The 19,893-nt window shown below is 48.1% G+C and overlaps 1 protein-coding gene across 1 annotated transcript in view; it reads left to right on the forward strand.

Moving 5' to 3' along the window:
* Positions 1–1,295: 1,295 nt before the first annotated feature.
* Positions 1,296–19,893, forward strand: part of LOC140903299 (calcium/calmodulin-dependent protein kinase type IV) — a 45,072-nt gene continuing 26,474 nt past the window's right edge. The window contains exons 1-2 of the mRNA XM_073324370.2: positions 1,296–2,473; positions 18,925–19,003. Of these exons, the coding sequence (XP_073180471.1) occupies positions 2,376–2,473; positions 18,925–19,003 (177 nt within the window). The 5' untranslated portion in view covers positions 1,296–2,375. The remainder of the gene's footprint in view (positions 2,474–18,924; positions 19,004–19,893) is intronic.

A 19,893-nucleotide genomic window follows, 5' to 3' on the forward strand; every position in this document is an offset into this window, starting at 1 on the left:
ACAGAGCAAGTAGATGTCAGAGTCAGGCATAGAACCCAGATTCCTTGACATCCAAGCCAGTGCTCTAATCACTAGAACCCGTGCTCCCTCTATGTGGACACTTCTTCTGGAGAACTCAGTGTGTTGATGGATAAATTTGGCCTGGATCCAAGATTTGCTGAGCATCTGAAAGTCAAGGGGCTCAGCTCCCCTCAGCATCAGGCCTTAAAGTCTCCGTCGCCCTCCGGCTAAGCCCAGGACCCATTTACAAGCCAAGCCTGCCCATCCTAAGGGTGCTTGGCTATTGGCTGGGTGAAAGTCACAGCCCAGCTGGGTGGGGTTGGGACTGGATTGGAAGGACAGTTTTGTGCTTAGGGCACCAGCCAAGGATGTATTTGATCTTGTTTGAGGCACGGCCTGCGCGGTCAGAACATAAAAGGACTCCATGCTTGGCAACTCAGCTGGCTGTTTAGTAAGAGGACTATTTGCTGAAACACTGCAGCTAGCATGCTAGCCCTGTGCACACAGACTGGCCTCTTGGTACCTCTTCCAAACACTTCCCTCCTGCAACCTGGGCTCCTCTCTCCAAGTTCCATGCAGGTAGCTACAGATCTTTGTTTAATTCCTGGCTCCGCCACATCTTGAGACCCTGGGACAGCTCATGGGGGCTGGGGGCTTTCAGAAGGCCTAGCTCTCCTCCCATTGCAACCAATGAGGCTTTTATCACTGACTTCAGCGGGTGCAGAGGTTGATTAATCCTGAGTGCTTTTGCAAAACTCACCCTTAAGCTCCCTGAACCTCAGTTTTTACAGTGTAGAGGAATTAGAAATCCCCCTTTAAATAGTGTGTGAGCCCTCTTGTGGTGCCCACTGTGTTCTGTGCTTTACAAACCAGCCTGAGCAGCCGTATGTGTATGCAGCTAGACCACGGATGTGTAGCTAGTGAACATGGTTATTGGGACTGTGCCTGTGTGGTTGTGTGGTTTCTACATATTATTTGGTTGCATAAAGAGCAAAAGATTGATGAAAAGTGCTGAATCAGAGCTAGGTATTATCTGTAAATGTGGCATAAGAATCCTTCCTTTCCCCCAGCCTCCGTAAACTCATCATGGGGCTCAGATCTTGGAGGTGGGGATGTCTCTATTTGTTCCTATGATATATACTATTAATATGAAGGCACTGGGTAAAATGACTGGGGTTATTTAAGGAACCAGCTGTCAGGCAGGGTTTTTTGTGCTGGGCAGGAGATTGCAGTGAGAGCAAAGAGCCATTTGGTGGCACAGGAGAACCACTTAGAAAGGAGGGGCTAGAAATCGTTGGTGTTTCTCATAAAGGTCACTTGTATGCTGCAGCTGCCGGGCGTGGTGTTATGCCTTCCTCGAGCCCCACAAGAATGACACAGCAAGAGAGAAACCCATGTGCTGATTTTTGAATGCCGTGCTGAATTGCTTGCACAGATGCAAAACTGCCTGCGTCTCCCTAGCCTTCCCTTTGCGGACGAGGGAGGAATCTGAAACGTGAAATCCTGGGATTTTCCATAGCCAAGAGGGCTGGGATCACTAGCTGCAAATATCAGCGGATCAGCACATATTGGAAATCTTCCAAGATTGCAAATCTGGGAGTTGCTCTGGGATGGCCCAGGCAGTTTGGGGCAATTTGCAACATGGGCCTTGAGTACTGGGTCAAAGAAGCAGAACCGTAGTAGAACAGAAGTGAAGGTGCAATCAGAGGCGGGGGTGTCTTTCTTGCCAACTAACCCAAAATGTTTGGAACTTTAAAGAGCAAACATTGAATCAGGGACAGATGCTTCAATATGCAGCGATTCCTTCTCTGCGGTTATGTTCAGTAATGAAATCAAAATGAATATTAATCAAGTTACAAAGAGCAACTAGCTGAAAGGATTCAGGATGATGCAAGCCACCGGCAGAAGGAAGCATGTTCCAGAAATAGAGGACACCACTGATGTCTTGATTTCTGCCATCTCCTGAGAAAAATACCAAGACACAAATCTCCTGAAGTGACCATCCTCAATGTGCAGGACTATTTGCTGTCTCTCCTTATGTGCATGGAGGGAGCGTTGCTGGCAGAGTCTATGAAAATCAGCTTTTGGCATTGAAAAGACATGGAGGGGCAGAAAAAATAAGGGGTGTGCAGAGGCATCATGAAAACCACAGGAGGGAGGAATCAATCTGAATCAATCTGACTAAGCCCAGTGTGCAGGTCTGTCAGGACAGAGATTTGCGGATATAATTTTATTCCACCAGAGAATCCTGAGAACTGCTTTTTAGTCCATCTGCATGTTTGACACTGGAATAGGTGGGGAGGGTGGGAAGTCACGGCAATATTCCAATCTCTGTCCCGCGTCCAGCAGGAAATTCCTTTCTGCGGCCCCTAAACATGCCTACCTCCGAACCCGGAGCGGAGTACTGGATTGACGGGTCCCACCGCAACACTGCCCTGGAGGACTTCTACACCATGGGCCTGGAACTGGGAAGGTAACGGTTTGAGGTTATCGGGATTTGATTCATCGCGTGTGTGGGCTTTGCGTTTCTTGCTCATAACGGTGCCTCTTGGAGTTGGGGCTCAAGTGCACGTGATGGGCAGATCAAGAGCCTGGAGTGAAATGTGGAGAGGGTCTCCCAATGGATGGGAGAGAGGGGCGAATTGTTTTCATTAGGTCATGCAAACCAACCCCAGAACCAGGATTATATCTGGTAGGTGATGGGGCAGTTCGGTTTAGGGTTTATAGGACTGGGCCTTTCCTTCTCCGGCGCCTGATCCTGTAAAGGGTAGAGTTGCTTCAATGGCTCTTGATTTATGTTCAGATTATTCCCCCTCTCACCCCTTCTTCTGGCCCAGGAGTGATTTAGGCATATCAAGAAATGAGCTCTACCACGATTCACCAGGCGGAGCAGTGCCTCCTTTCTATGAAAAGGGGTAAACAGGGAGGTGGCAAAGTTTGCAGACGATACAAAATTACTCAAGTTAGTTAAGTCCAAAGCTGACTGCGAAGAGTGACAAAGGGATCTCACAAAACTGGGTGACGGGGCAACAAAATGCAGGATTAAATTCATTGTTGATAAATGCAATGTAATGCACACTGGAAAACATAATCCCAACTATACATACAAAATGATGGGGTCTAAATGAGCTGCAACCACTTAAGAAAGAGATCTTGGAGTCATTGTGGATAGTTCTCTGAAAACGTCCACTCAGTGTGCAGCAGCAGTCAAAAAAGCTAACAGAATGTCGGGAACCTGTGGAAGAAAACAAGTCCTCACTCCGCGTTTGTCAGCAACAAGTCAGAGACACATTATTACGAGCAATTGCAAGGGAAGACTGCGGTCGGACAGGGGGTCCCCTGTCCTTAGGCAGATCTTCAAAAGCAAGCAGTTTAAAGACAAGTATTTATACTCTCCCGTTACATACATCAATGGTTCGTTTCTGTTTATACATGGGTTTTTGTATATATTCTGCTTATTTAAAAAAAACAAAAAACCCAGCATCTCTTGCAGTCATTCTTACTTGCACAAGTCCCCTCTCCCCTTGCTTTGTCTCTAAGTTAACCAAGATGGCTGCATTCAGGCTCTCTTTTTCTCCTTCCACTTCCACAAATCATTAGGAAAGGGATAGATAATAAAACAGTAAATACCATAACACCACTATATAAATCCATGGTATGGCCACACCTTGAATACTGCGTGCAGTTCTGGTCACCCATCTCAAAAAATATATATTGGAATTGGAAAAGATACAGAGAAGAGCAACAAAAATAATTAAGGGCATGGAATAGCTTCTATATGAGGAGAGATTAATAAGACTGGGACTGTTCAGCATGGAAAAGAGACGACAAAGGGGGATATGAGAGAGGTCTATAAAATCATGAATGGGGTGGAGAAAGTGAATGAGGAAGTGTTATTTACCCCTTCACATACCACAAGAACCAGGGGTCACCCAATGAAATTAACAGGCAGCAGGTCTGAAACAAACACAAAGAAGTATTTTTTTCACACAACGCACAGTCAACCTGTGGAACTCCTTGCCAGGAGATGTCGTGACGGCCAAAACTATAACTGGGTTAAAAAAAGAACTAGATAAGTTCATGGAGGATAGGTCCATGAATGGCTATTAGCCAAGATAGTCAGGGATGCCATCCATGCTCTTGGTGTCCCTAAGCCTCTGACTGCCAGATGCTGGGGCTGGACGACAAGGGATGGATCATTTGAAATTGCCCTGGTCTGTTCATTCCCTTTGAAGCGTCTGGCACTGGCCACTGTCAGAAGTCGGGATACTGGGTTAGATGGGCCATTGTCCTGACCCAGTGTGGCCGTTCTATTTCCTTAAGCACCAGATAGTTCAGGAACTGATAACAAGGACCAGAGCTTCGGATTTGAATCTGCCCCATTTTGCAAAGGAAGTTCTGTAAAAGTGGTTACTCCTGTCCAGGCCTTGGGGGCTGATGTGCAATGAGCGTGATGTGTCTCAGTCCAACTCCTACCGGGCTTTTGTCCACCATCGCAACTGATGCTAACTGGCTGTCTTGTCGGTCTGGACGATAAAGCTAATGACTCAGCGGATGTGGAGAGCTCATTCCGTGAACAGACATGCGACTTACGTCTGATCGGTCCTACGTGGACCTGTGCTTTCATAATGGGCAGGGCACGTGCCCCGCTATGTGTATGTCGGGACTTGCGCTAAACCAGGCCAGGGGTGAATTTTCCAGACTCGTCTCTATGTTGGAGAAAAATGAGATTTTAAAGTAAGCCAAATGTTGCGCTTCAAACCCTAGAATGTGTCTTTTTGAGCAATAGTTTTCTCCAGCTAGGGTCACTTATTCTTATTATTTCTGATTTGCATTGCAGTAGCGCATAAGGGGGCCGCGTAGTCAGGGATTCAGGCTCTGCGATGCTAGGCCCTGTGCAAACCAATAACATAGATAGTCTCTGCCCCAGAGAGCTCTCAATATGCAAAGGACTCTTTGATGTCAATGGAAAGGCTCCCCTTTACTTCAATGGGCTTTAGATCAGGTTCTAGGTGACTCAATAGACAGATGGAACGAAGGGGGCGGGGCAGAGGGTGAGAAGACAGAGTGATGGGAGAGACCGGTGTGATTGTGTAAGTTAGTAGACACAGAGTTTTTCTGACCCAGATCCCACTGAAGTCAGTGGAAAGACTCCTGCTGACCAATAGCAGGCCCTTGGTTTGGGCCCTTACAAAGAAATGGGCAATTTGCAAAACCCAGATCTGGAGCTTGGTTCAGATTGGAAGTACCCCTTAAAGTTCAGGAGAGTTTGGAGCTGGAATGCTGAAGCCCTCCTGTGGTCTCAGCCTTCTGGACCAGCTCTAGAAGTCGATTGTAAGTTATTTGCATTGCAGATATCCATATAACATAAAAGTCTGATGGAAGCATAGGCAGGAAATGCAAAGGTAAAACGAAAAACCTACCCCTAATTTAATACGTGTTGCAGACTCTCTTGATTTTATCATGAGTCTTGCAATATTTGGCACTTTTCCAAAAGCGCCAGCTCCTGGAGTCAGGTGATTAAGTGAGAATCTCAGCTTCCATTTAAACAAAACAAGCTTCTAGCCCTCATGGCTGCAGAGAAAAGCTTGTAAACATGAAACGTAAAGGCTCAGAACCCAGAAGACAAACGTACAATCTTGGGGCCATCTTTCTGGTTCGTGTTTGCACAGCACCTAGTGCAGGGAGGTTCTGGTCCATGAATGGGGCTCCTGGACGCTACTGCAACAGAAGTAAATAAATAAATAGAATAAATGCACCATAAACATCATCATTATCCTAAAGAGGATTTTTTTCCCTCATAATTTGTAAGCCAAATACATGAGGCTGGAGGGCTGGGCTTGCAATTTTTGCATGTTTGGGGGTGGCAACACTGTACCCTGCTGTGTCTAGCTGTTGCAGCTCCCATTGGTTAAGAACAATCCTCAGGGCCTGATTCCCTAACGCACTCGCATGCTGATGTCAGAGGAGGTTATGAATCCCTGACACCACTGAGCACCAGGCCCTCCGTGCTTACAGAGCCCTGTACATCTACCTGGGGGTCAGAACTTTCTACGGATGGGGGAAGTGAGCAGACTAAGGCTCCAGTCTCTTGGGCCAAGGCTGTATAGTCAAGGTCTGATCCAGAGACGTGCTGAGCACCCACAATCCTCATTGCCTCAGTAGGGTTAGTAAACACTCTGGGTCTCTCAAGATGAGACCATTACAATCCAGAGCAGGGCTCAGGTCACCCTTGCTGAGACCCTTAGACAACTCTGCTATGGTTAGGGTTGTGTAACGAAATGAGACTCTCTGGGTATTTCCACACTGCAATAAAACGCCGGCAGCTGGCCCGGGTCAGCTGACTTAGGCTCAAGGGGCTTGGGCTGTGGGGCTATAAAATTGCAGTGTAGACATTCGGGCTCAGGCTAGAGCTGGAGCTCCGAAATCCTGCGATGGGAGAGGGTCCCAGAGCCTAGGCTCCTGCCCTAGCCTGAATGTCTACACTGCAATTTTATAGACCCACAGCCCAAGCCCTGCAAGCCTAAGTCGGCTGACATGGGCCAGAAGCGGGTGTTTAATTGCCGTGTAGACATATCCTATGAGAATGGACCATATCTCATATCTCCACAACAAAAAGAAAAGGAGGACTTGTGGCACCTTAGAGACTAACCAATTTATTTGAGCATAAGCCTTCGTGAGCTACAGCTCACTTCATCGGGTGCATACTGTGGAAACTGCAGAAGACATTAATGTATGTCTTCTGCAGTATGCATCCGATGAAGTGAGCTGTAGCTCACGAAAGCTTATGCTCAAATAAATTGGTTAGTTTCTAAGGTGCCACAAGTACTCCTTTTCTTTTTGCGAATACAGACTAACACAGCTGTTACTCTGAAACATCTCCACAATGGTAGCTCTCCACCTATTGTTTTTGGTCCATGCGCCACAAAATGGCCAAAAAATTCATCCCTTGATGCACCATATATTCCATGGTCCTTTGTGCTTGCAGAGGATTGTGGGATTTGGGTCATGGGAAGAAACAATGAGAGATTTTGGGCCGCGGCTGGATCTACAATAACTGGATGCTACGAGGTAAATTCAGGACCAAATTTAGGAGCCTTCAGCTTAGTGCTGGTTGGAAAACTGGACTTGGTTCCATGAACATGTCCAACTTTTGCCAGTTGGAAAACGGTCAGAAAAACCCACAATTTTGGAACAAAATATTTCAAAAATCCCCCCCCCCCCCCCCGAAGATTTCGAGGTGAAAAAACTTCCAAGGGAAAATGTGACCAGGTCTATTGAAGACAACTTTCTGTCAGTGGGTGGTGGAAGTCAGACTTTGCTGTCATCCCAGTGGCTTCTCTTGGGAATTAATTCTTCTTTGTTGTTTGATTAAAACAATGAGCAATCTCCAAGGGCTTTTTCGGGAAGGAATCTTTGTATTTTTAACCAGCTAGCTTGCTTGCTTCGTGAGTTTCCCTTTCAATGCTTACCGTTCATTATTAAACAACCCAAAATAAAAATGAAAAATCTGAAAATGCACAAAGAAAATTCTTTCTTGTAGTGGAGGCGAGATTGGAGAGGTTTAAAACATGCGTTAAGATTGGCGATAGGGCTGTTCCAGTAACAGTTTAGGAATGTTTTAAAGCCCTTGTATTTTTATCCTGATCCGTGCAACAAACATAACTGAGCCTGTGTGTGTAAATCCTTAACTAGGGACTCTTTTTAAAAGCTGATTCTTTTTTCTTCTTTGTGACCTGTTGAACCCTAGCATGGCCACAAGTACAGAAGAGCTTTTAAATCTGTTTGCTTTACTCAGCTATCAGCTATGAGAGCTCAAGAGGCTCAAGAAATGCGCAAGGAGTAGAAAGGGGCAGGAACAACTGAGGTAGGATTGTGAACTGATTAGGGCACCTAACTTCAGCTTTAGAAGACCTGAATTTAATTCCCTGCTCCGCCACATACTCTCTGTGTGACCTTGGGCAAATCACTTAACCGCCCCCAACCTCAGTTTCCCATATGTAAAATGGGGATATTAGCATGGCCCTGCCTCCCGGGGGGCTGTGAGGGTAAATTCATTGGCAGGTTGTAAGGTGCTCTGATATTGTGGTCATGGGGACCGTAGACATACCTGAGAATGGCATCTGTAGAGAACTGGAAATGAAATAGCTCAGTCGGGTTTCAGTTCATATCCCTGCCCATCCACAAAGGTACCAGGCTATGTTAAGGCCTGATCCAACACCCTTTGGCGTCAACACCCACTGACACCAGTGACTTTGGATCAGGCCCTTAGACAACAGCGCTCTGCACAGCCGCAGACAAAATACTTTCGTGTCACTGGAACAAAAGCTCAGCTATTTCTTTCCTTTTTTTTTTGCACTCATAGCTCTTCAATATCCGGAGCCTGAGCCAGCAGTCTTTCACACACACAAGTAGCCTTTACTCACGTGACTAAACCCATTGATTTAAGGCCCAATCCTGCACTACTGAAATCAATGGGAAGTTCGCCACTGGACTGGTGATGGGTGTGATTCACTCCCCCCCTCCCCTCCCCCATGCACAGGGCCAGTATAAGACGTGCAGCCTTCAAGCCCCACTTAAGCCTTCAGAATAGGGTATCGATGTTGCATGGGTTTTGCACTGGCCGTGTGCATGGGGCATCAGTTTTGCCCCCACGTGAATGAGGGTTTGCAGAGTGCCCCCGTTGTCTCCAGCTGCTCTTGATTTAGCAGGTAGCTACGTTCAGTGCTTTGCTGGGCCTAAATCCTGACGGATTTCCCTGCTTGACCCCATTCCATCGCTGTGGTAGAAATTCCATTCCGTTGACTTCCCTGGGAGCAGGACAGGACCCAGTCTCTAATAGAAACACTAACAAAGCTCTTAACTGCAGCACAGATCATGCAGCACAGATCAGATGCCCTGCTAGACAGAGCTGTGCAAATAGCTGGTTTTTCGGTTCACTGGCAGTTTGGCAAAATTGGAGGGAAAATCATAGAAGATTAGGATTGGAAGAGACCTCAGGAGGTCATCGAGTGCACCAAATTATTTCAGGATGATCCAAAATGAACTTTTTAAAAATTTTCAGCCAGGCAAAAAGCAACAACAACAAAAACGTTTCCAGTCAAACTAAATGTTTTGTGTAGATTTTAAGCTTTTTAAAATGTTTTCTAAAAGTAAAATGGAAGGCAATTTTATTGACAAATCAACTCATTCCCTTTTGAAAATATTAAAACAAAACATTTTGATTTCTTCAGAATTTTGTTTGTTTCCTGACCAAAACAATTCAGCAAATTCTACATGAATTCATGATGTATTTCAGTCGACCCAAATCTGCATTTTTTGCCCCCAAAAAGTTTTGGTTGAAAACTTTTGCCCAGCTTGAATGCTGTATTAATGAGAAACCCTGGCAGGGCAGAGGAAAAGCCCCAGGTTGCCAGTAAAAACCAGAGGTAAAGAACAAGTGGAGTGTCTGTTAGCTCTTGGCTTTGTGTCGCCAGATATTAATACCGCAGACGTGTGGATTTTATTAATGCGTTGTCCGAGAAAAATAGCACAGCAGTCAGGATGAATGAGTTCCAAGGGAACTGAATTTAAATTTCATTTCTATAGACTTTGGGAGGTTGTTTTACGCTCTGGCAGATCATGTGAAGCTAATATTTGAACTTGAAAATCCATCTGCATTAAGTTCCAAGGGCTCTTCAAGGATCATAATAACAGACAAGGCTGTAGCTGGCCGCAATGGAGATTCCATTCCATGAGTCAGTTACCCTTCTTGTCAAAGACTGGGAGTCAATTCCCAGTTACTCCATTCCTGTGCTTGGAAGGTAGAGTTGGGAGATTACGGGGGCTTTCAGATACTTTTGTGTTTCCTGTATTCTTGCAACATACAGGCCCTGGTGTAAATTAGAGCAGTCTCAGGGCTGCTGTAACTTATGTTGTTTCCCGGGGGCCCCTGTGGGAAGCAGAGAACATCTGTAGGGCTTTGCACTCCATACATATTCCCAACACAGCCCCCATACGAGGAGCTGGGAGCAGGACTGATGCAGAGTCTTGACATCAACTGTGCACTGGCAAGGGGTATTCTCAGGGGGTTTTATGGATGACGAGAGGACTCAGGCATACAGAGGTGGGTTGCCGAAGTGGCAGTCAAGGGGTTAATTCCCCCCAAACACGTGTTCTGCCTTCTGCAGGGGGGCAGATAGAGAGGTTTGGCGACAACTCATCAGGGATGAGAGAGGAGGGGAAAAGAGCCCGGACCATGTGTTGAGAAGCTACCGCTCTCAGCGGAGTCCGTGGGAGTTGTTGCCTGGGCTCAGCACCGTCTCAGGATTTGGCCCAACAAGCCAGCTCCAGGGCCCAGTCCTCCATCAGGCTGCCCCTCACGCACACAGTTGTTCCCCCCAGCGCAAAGTGGATGTACAATCCTCCCAGTTGTACCTGGGTCGTTCTCACTTGAGCTGCTCGCTGGAGTGCGCAGCAGACCCAGGTCTGCTGAGCTGAGTGCAGGGGAAATGGTTCTGTTCCTATAAACCAGGGATATGCAGACTGCGGCTCGCGAGCGGCCAGTGCCTCCTGCCGCTCTTTGCAGCATATGATAATAAAATGCTGTGTGATTTAATGACTAACGAAGCTAAGTTATTAACCCATCAGGATGCTTGCACTATGTTATTAACCAATTGTAGGTGATAAAATAATAATGCTTGGTCATTTTGCTGTGAGAATTGTGTGTGTATAGAATTGTATATAAACTAAATATTTCCCCTGCCATCCTGTTTAAACACGAATATATCGTACGATAGACAATGAAACACTGAATTCACACTCCTGTGGCTCTTTGGGGTAACGCTGATGGCTGGTTTGGCTCCTGAATCTCTGAGATCTGCGTATCGCTGCTTTGAAACAATAGCACAACTAAGAAGATCTGTTGTGTTCTGTGACTGTCCTTATATCACACTCAACTCTGCAGTATCTGAGAGCCTTCCGATAGTGTCCTTTGATTTCATTAAAGCATTTGTAACACCGGCCTTTGTAAGAGTGGGATATTGATAGCCTGCTCCAGCCTTTGTTTTTATTTTACCATGATGTGTTTCTTTGTGTTGTGACAGCACCGAGGAGCTCCCAGCCGTTGCACAGTGGGCTGCATGGACACAGAACCAAAAATCTGCCTCTACCCCCAAAGAACTTACAATCAAGGACATTTTATTTATCTAGCAATGGAAGCTTTCTTCGGCCCACTCCGCCACGGCAAATCCGGGGCGCTGAGCCGGCTTTGTCACCTCCTCGCCTGCACATACCAGTGCAGCCACTAGAGAGAAATAGCAACGGGGGAGGGGGGGCTATTCAAAAGTGGGTGCAATTGAAACATCCAGATTTCAATCAAATTAATTTTGTTCCCTCCCAAAACCCCTCCCCCCGTCTGTACTTGTCAGTCCTTCGCTTCGCTCTCTTTTTTTTTTCCTTTCACAACTTGAAACGCCAAGTACTGTGTGTAATCAGAGGTGATAGAAAACCATTCTCCATGTGCATTTGTCACTTAGTACCATGCTGCCTCTGGTGCATTGAAAGTGACCGAGCAGAACGCCTTCCGCAGACTGATTTGTAGCCAATAGTTTCTTCTAATCAAACAGTGAATCACAGCACTCAGGTTAAAGGAGGGGTGGGGGCGAATCCATAAAGCGGGGTTTCAAGGCCATTATCAGACAAATGAGCACAGACAAGTGATATTTATCAGGCGCAGGGGAGGAGGGCTTTAGAATATTGCACAAATCAGTTCTAAAGACAGACTGGATTGAACAAAAAATGGCCAACTAGGGAGTGAGATAATAGTTTATTCCCTGTAAAAATTAATTGCTGAAGGATATTGCAGTGAAGAACAAAAGATAGGCCCTGAGTCTGAAATCTGATCTGACTGGGTCCCGGGTCTACCTGATGTGACTTGCAGGACTGGGGTCTTAAATCCCATATATGTTGGTTTGATTATTGGTGGGGAAAATGTGGATTTTTATCCTGCTTTCTGTGTCATATAAGTATAAAATTAAAATATCTACATCTCAGTGATGTAAGATGAGCAATTGCAGCTGTATTCTCGATCAGCATTGAGTACAACATAACAAACCCAGAGGTGCCCCCAGGTGAGAAAAGGTGCAGGGAATCTCTTCAATTACATCTGTGCATGACTGGGGTGAATAGAGTGCTTTGCTTGCATGTTAGATGGGAAGGACCTAACAAAGGGGAGGGGGGCCAACCAGGCTGGAGGTGTGGCCATCCCTTCATGTATGAGGCCTGATTTGCAGTTATTTTGGACCTGCTCTTGGGGCAGGGATGGCTTTCAGCCATCTTTGTGCTCACTGTATTCTGGGGTTATGGAGGCCCTGGGAATAAGTTAGAGCAGCCTCAAGGCTGCTCTTATTTATGCTTTGTTTCCCTTGGCCCCTGGGAAATAGAGCAGCTGCAGGGCAGTACACTGGTCCAGTCACAACCCCCAATCCAGTCCCTCAGCTAGGGGCTGAGAGCAGGGTGTGCATAGAGCCCGCAGCACACCAGCCAGGGGAGCCCTCTGCACTGGTAGGATGGCCCTGGAATGCCCTGGACCCAGGAGCATCTCACAATAGCCAGGCCAAAACTCAGCCTATAGTCTTTGGCTCCTTCTCCATAAACGATTATATTGGATAAAGTTAGGATGACCAGACAGCAAATGTGAAAAATCGGGACGGGGGGCGGTTGGTAATAGAAGCCTATATAAGAAAAAGACCCAAAAATCGGGACTGTCCCTATAAAATCGGGATATCTGGTCACCCTAGATAAAGTGTACACTCGCATTAGAAGCAAATCCAGTCTTTTTTCAACAAATTCCGTCGTTACACATTTTCCAGTCATCTGTAAAACAAACACAATTATATCTCCATTCACAGTCAAGGTTGATTACAGATATTTATTCAGAGCTTTAAGTAGAAGTAGAAGATGACTCTTCTGGAAGCTCAGAGACTGGGTCAGCGATACAGACTGACTGGGGGTAGCTAATTTGTCTAAATCCTGCCACTGCCACTGATAATGTTATTGGAAAACACAAAGGGTAAGAGGCTCTTGCGTGTACATTGACACGCAAAACTGAGCATCTCTTAAACTTCGAGCTGATTATTTTTGAATGATTATACTAAATGCAGGATTTGGGCTCTAAAGTAGCCATGCAGAACGTTCACCTTGAACGGCAGCTGGATGAGACACATCGAAGTCTGGTTTTGGATTCAGACTTTGCACGGGTGGCGATAGATTCAGGATGCCTGGGTTCTGTTCCTAGCTCTGCCACTGACTCACTGCGCAACCATCTGTACAATGGGAGGCATAAATACACACCTTTGTGTACACAGCTGAAAAGGGGGATTTGGGGCAAAGAATCAGAAATGACACTTGATCCCCCAGGACAAGAAAGTCAAAAAGTAATAAAATGTGTTTGATTGCTCAGAGTGGGAATTAACCTGCATCAAAGATGAAATTGCAGGGTTGTGCCATGGTGGCTTAAGCAATAGTGGATTTCGCTGTCCAGTGGTTAGGAGATGTTGTGAACTATATCTAAAAATTACTGGCAACTGACTGAGACTGCGGGGGATTTTAAACGTAATGATTCCTCTTTAGTAACTTGAAGTGGCTTAACTTTATACACTGGTACCTTTCCTGGACCATTTTGCTGATCCTCAGAAAACTGGAAAAGCATTTTGAGGGTCTAGTGGTTAGAGCAGGTGACAGGGAGTCAAGACCCCTGGGTGCTGTTCCTGGCCTTGGAGGGGAGGTGGAATCAGGACTCCTGGGTTCTATTCGCAGCTCTGCTACTGGCAATACTAGGTGTCCTTGGGCAAGTCACCTCTGTTTTCCCTGTACAATGGGAATAGCAGCAGTTATCTGCCTCATACGCCTGCTGTGAGCCTGAATCCACGTGTGCAAACACTATGGGTGACAGTGTTTGCTGCCCTTCCCAGAAGCCCAGCACACCCAGACCAGAGCCCAGGTGTCGGAGACAGAGTTGGCTTAAAGATACAGCAGAGCTTGTTACGCGGCAGCCACTGCCCTCACCCGCCTTGCTGACATGGAAAAATAACCCACATCAGTCCCAGAGGCACAGCTCAATCCATGTGGCTTCCCCCTGCCCTCATCACTCTGGCACGTGCTGTCGCTCCCTATCCTTCCTGACCCTGCTCGGCCTCTTCACATTCACTCCCTCCCCCGGCGATTAGGGTGGCCTCCCAGCAAAGCACAACCACCCCAGGGAGCCCCATTGGAGGGGCTCCAGGTGGGACTCCCGGGAAGAGGACTTGTCTGCAAAGCTGCTTGCCTGGCATCTCTTCCTGCTTAAAGGATGGCGGGCGTGTCTTTCACGGCGCAGAAGCCATCTGACTCCTGGTCTCGGAATGACGAGACCCACTCCTGGCTGCTGTGTAAGTGGTGAAGGTGCAAAAGAGGGGATGGGTGGGAATGACCAAGGGCTAGTCCTCCCTGATAATCCTCTTTACGATTTAGTTATTATTTCTGTAGTGCGCTGGGCCTGAAGAGCTTAGAGCCTGGCCTGGTTTGCAAACTGATGCAAGCCCCTGTATGTTCGCTCTCCCTGCAGTTTAATACACAGGTTTTTGTGCCAGTAGAACCATGACAGGGAGGGAGGTTATTTTTTTTTTTATCAATGTAATTTTATCGGTACGCCCCTCTGCGGATGGGTTATACGGATATAAAGGTGTCCTATACCAGTATCGATTACGGGACCTTGGGGGGTTTTGCCTTCCTCTGCATGGGAGTGGATTTCCTGCTGGGATCATCTGGGCATGTCTCACCTAATCAATTCCCTGCCATTGCAGGGGCATTGGTGCACCTCGGTCCCTCCTGTTCTCTGCCTGAGTCGTGTAACAGTGTGGTCTCCTGGGGACTAAAACGCGTTGGATTAACTGCCGTCATTGGACTCAACATGACATGTGATGGGCTGTGCTCTGCTCTGTTGGTCCCTTCTGGCCTTAAATTCGAGGCAGCTATGAAACATCTGCTATAAGCGCCTTTACACCAGCATAATTAGTCCACACTAGGAGTGTGCTTTAATTACATCATCTCGTTAAAGCCATGCAACTTCTGCGTGGAGACAAACCCTAAGAGGTGCTTTGGGCCTGGCCTAAACACAAAGTTGCATGGATTTAACTGGAAGATATGATTTTAAACTGATTTAGTTAATCCAGTTCAAAACCTTGTGTGGACGCTTAATGTGATTTAAACCTGGCTTGTATCCATTTCGATTCATTCAAAATGGAGTTCATCACAGTGGACATAAGCCAAGTGTAAACGACATTGAGGGTGTCCATCCAGGGTTTTATACTAGTTTGAAATAACACTTTTAGTTAAACTGATGCAATTTAGAATGTAGGCAAGGAGGCCACATTTCCAAAAGCATCTAAGAGACTTAGGATCCTAAGTCCCATTTTCAAAAGTGCCTAAGGGCCACATTTTTAAAGGTATTTAGGTGTATAAAGATGCAGATCAGGACCTAGTTGGAAGTGGATTAAGCTGAGCAGGAATAAGTGTGTCTACACACGGAGGTATTCAGGAAGAGCTATTGCCGTTTTAATGCACACACTGTCTTAATCTGAAACAACTTGCCAGTGTAGACAAGCACTTGGACTCCTAAATGCTCCTAAATCTTGAAAATGTTACTCTGCATTATCTGAATGGTGGGTAATTAGGGCTCAGGGTTTGCTTGTAGCACGAGGTACTCCACAAGCAAGGGAGACACCGCGGGCTCTGGTTTCCAGATGTCTGAGCACCCCCCGCACTCCAGCTGAAGTCAGTGTCCTGGCGGCCCTGCCTTGGAGCTTACAGTGTCAGTAGAAGACAGTGGCCTGCCAAGGCCCCAGAGGGCCCTGGTACAAAAATAATTTAGGGACCCCCTTCCCCATTACGAAATCCACTCCCTTTGAGCTTCCCCACAGCCCCAGTCCAGTCTGCTGTACATCTCTGGACCCTCCGCTGTGGCCTGGTTCCCCCACAGCCGCAATCCAGATCTCCCACACCTTGGCCCCTTCCTGGCTTCCCTCCACCTCTGAGGGGCCACATCTTCCATCTCTGCCCCCACCCCTCGCGCATTCCCTGGTGCTGCTATTTCCCCCCACACCTTCTCCATACATCCGTGCTGGCTGCTCGTGCCCAGGGTTGCCCTGGACGGAAGGGCCCCCCCATCCCAGCCACCCCTGCCACTGGGGGCCAACAGGCCCTGCTCTCATCCAGTGCCCACTCTGATTGGGCCCCCATAACCTTGTGGGCCCTGGTGCAACAGCCCCACTGTAGCTATGCCCCTGGTAGAAGAGGTCTGGGCCAGGTGTGGGGTTGGAGGGTGACGGACTGAGCCTGTTCCAATTTGGAGGGTGAGGGGATGTTGAGAGACAGTTGCCTTTTGACAAGTGAGTCCCCAGGCAAACCCCGTTATATAAACTTTAGCCTTTCCAAACAGCCCGGGCGCTGGGATGCAGCCTCTCTCTTTCTTCTGACACAGACAGCACTGGGTTACGACTGCTGCCTCCTTGTAAGGAAAGCAGTGCCAGGGCTCAAGCAATATTTTTACATTCGTAACAGATGCAGCGAGCCCAGAGGTGCCGGGGCTCTGAACCTTAGGGGGTGCCGCCCCTCCTCACCTTAGGGGCTGGATAGTTTGAAGTCACAGTTCAGCGGAGCCCGTTCACCCCCTTTGCGAAAACATGATGGAAGAGAACAGGTCGGCTGTGGCCCGGAGACAGCTTGCTCTCTGCAACCGAAGACTAAGTGGCTTTGCAAATGGCCTAATGACCAGGATCCAATCCCGCTTGATTGGCTTTGTTTGTGAGGGGGAGATGGGGAGTTTGGGTTTGTTCCTTGGGGTGACCGTTCATGTCTGCAAGAGGAGAGGGGCTGAATTGAAAAGATCCTCCAAGCCTGGGGAAAGTGGTTGATCAGACTCTGCGGTGTGCATAGCCTTCCTCGTGTCGGTCTTCCGGGCTGCTGGCCGTGCGGTGAGGCACAGCCCTGTGCAGAGAGCCAGCTAAGGCCCACGCGGTGCACAGAGCAGGTGTCTTGTTATGTAGGGATGTGCGGTGTCGTGGGAAGCAGCCTGCGGCGAGTGGAGTGTGGCGGGCCGTGGCTGCCAGGAGGCCAGATTGCTGTGTGACTGTTAAATGAAAGCTGCTTTAATGCAAAGAAGAACACACACATCATGACAGGCAGCAACTGCTCAGTCCTAGGGTACGTCCACACTTCCAGCTGGAGGTGTGAATGGTGGCTCAGGATTGTACTCAGGGCAGCTAGCCCCTCCCAACTCTTGCACACCCACTATATTTGTAGCATGCTAGCTCCTACTGCAGGTATGTCTCCTCCAGCTCAACATGGGGACATATCCAAATAACCCCAGACTTTCCTGGGCTCCAAGCACTAGCCGGGGAGTCAGGAGACCTGTGTCTAGTCCCAGCCGTGCGCCTGGATGGCTGTGTGACTTGAGGTGCAGGTTGCTAATAAGAATGCTCTGTGCCTCAGTGTCCCCATCTGTAAAATGGGAATGATCACACCCACCTATGGGCTGGGCTATGGGATCTTGCATGCTGGATGTCATGTGCATTGACAGCACCATGCTGGCATTAGCATCCCGGTGCCAAGGGAAAGTGGGGGGGGGTTGGGGGGAGCTTGTGGCCCTGGAGGCTTGTTCAGGGAACCCACGTGCCGCACACTCTTGCGAGCCTCTCGTTCCGCTCCCCCACAAGGATGTAATCTCTTCTTAGGCCTCTGCTTGCAGCTGGTTCACTTACTGGGGTGGGGGGGGAGGGGATGCTTCTTTCTGTCTTAAAAGCAGCTTAAGGATTTAAACTGCCTCAATATTCCATTTTTAATTAAAATGGTTTTACCAAGGAAAGCCGGAATCGATTCAGGGGGGAAATGTAAGCCCCTCGCACAGCTGAGCACGCTGATCCTGGTGCAATCAAAGGTCACAGTCTCTGCATCCCCCTCGGGCTGCACGACAGCAGCAGAACGAGCAGCAGGTCCCAAGTGCTCCGTGACGGTGCCCTCAGAGCTGACAGTGAGATGCCCACGCAGCACGAGCTGCAGCTGTGAAAAGTCCACGGGGGTAGCGTGGTGAGAGAGCATCCCAGCCCCTGCCACAGAGGGCCCAGGTGGTGCCCTTGCAGTAGTGAGCGTACACCCACAATACCCAGCTCTACATAGCGCGTCTCATCTGTAGATCTCCGAGCGCTTGACAAAGGAGCTCAGTATCATACCCCCATTTTAAAGATGGGGAAGTTGAGGCACATAGAGGGAAGTGACATGCCCATGGTCACCCAGAAGCAGAGCCAGGAACAGAACCCCGATCTCCTGTGCCCCACTCCAGTGCTCTGTCCACTAGACATCACTGCCTCCCACATGTGCCCAAGGTGACTAGACGTGCCTTAAATCAAGGCACCGTGACTCCATAGGGAGGTGCATGACTCTGAGCCACAGAGCTCAGGTCTGCACTGCGTGGGCATCCACAGAGTGCTCAGAAAAGTCCTGCCCCAGCTGGAGTGTCACCCCCAGGGAGGGGTTGTCCAGTCTCTGCTTTGCCTGTCCCACAGTCCAGCTCTGGGATCTGGAAAAGGCAACCTCAGCACAGTCACAAGCGGCCCTCAAAAGGAGGTGTGTTAGAAGCAGAGACTGGGTGTATGTGATGGAGCTGGAAAGCCGGCGTGAGCACCTTAGCCCTTGTATAGACAAGGACCATCTTCCAGGCTGGCCAAGACCTGAATCTCGAACTTCACAAGCAAGCAGCAAACCACCCTTCAGTCTCCTTTCTGCCTTCTTTATCCATCGCAAAGAAATGTTGAAAAGTGCACCAGCCCCCCTTTGCAGGTTGTCTCTGAATGGCCGTGGCTTTTTTGTCCGGAGGGCTGGTAACACGGTTGACCTCTCCTTTTTCTGTAGGGGTGCCACTTCCGTGGTGTACAGCTGTGAAGAGAAAGGAACCCACATGCAGTATGCAGCCAAAATCCTGAAGAAGACGGTAAGTACCTGGGACGCCATCCTCAATGATTTCCAAAAGGTTCTGAGCAGGCATTAGCAACACGTGGTAAGTAACGGGAGGAAAAAATCCTAGTGTAGACAAGGCAGTCTGTAATCTCAACATGAGTTAGCAGGTTGAGGTCAGCCTGCTAAATTCCCTCATAAGTGAAGAAGCCCCCACTGAGGTCTGGATTTAGGACTGCATGGTTACAAATTTCAGCTGGACTGCAAAGGATCTGCATTGATCCAAGCAGATGCCACAAAGAGGAAGAAATAAGCAGCCGTGTGGCTGGGGGAAATGGGAGAATCCCCTAGAGGTAGAGGGTCAGTGTAGTCCTGGGGGAGTGAAGGCATGCATGGCTGGGGAATTTCCTGGCCCTGGGGGAAAATGGACCATATACAGGAAGGATGGGCTCCACCTTAACCAAAATGGAACCAGATTGCTAGCTCTTAAAATTAAAAAGGCCGTAGAGCAGTTTTAAACTAAGGTCTTGGGGAAAGCCGACAGGTGCAGAGGAGCATGTGGTTCGGACATCTAATGGCTAATGTGACGCCAATTTTTAAAAAGGTCTCCAGAGGAGACACCAGCAATTACAGGCCAGTAAACCTGACTTCAGTACCAGGCAAACTGGTTGAAACTTTACTAAAGAACAAAATTGTCAGACACGTAGATGAACATAATTTGTCGGGAAAGAGTCAACATGGTTTTTGTAAAGGGAAAGCCTGCCTCACCAATCTACTAGAATTCTTTGAGGGGGTCGACAAGCATGTGGACAAGGGGGACCCAGTGGATATAGTGTGTTTAGATTTTCAGAAAGCCTTTGACAAGGCCCCTCACCAAAGGCTCTTAAGCAAAGTGAGCTGTCATGGGATAAGAGGGAAGGTCCTCTC

The sequence above is a fragment of the Lepidochelys kempii genome, chromosome 25 (genome assembly GCF_965140285.1).
Source record: "Lepidochelys kempii isolate rLepKem1 chromosome 25, rLepKem1.hap1, whole genome shotgun sequence".
Lineage (NCBI taxonomy): Eukaryota > Metazoa > Chordata > Testudines > Cheloniidae > Lepidochelys > Lepidochelys kempii.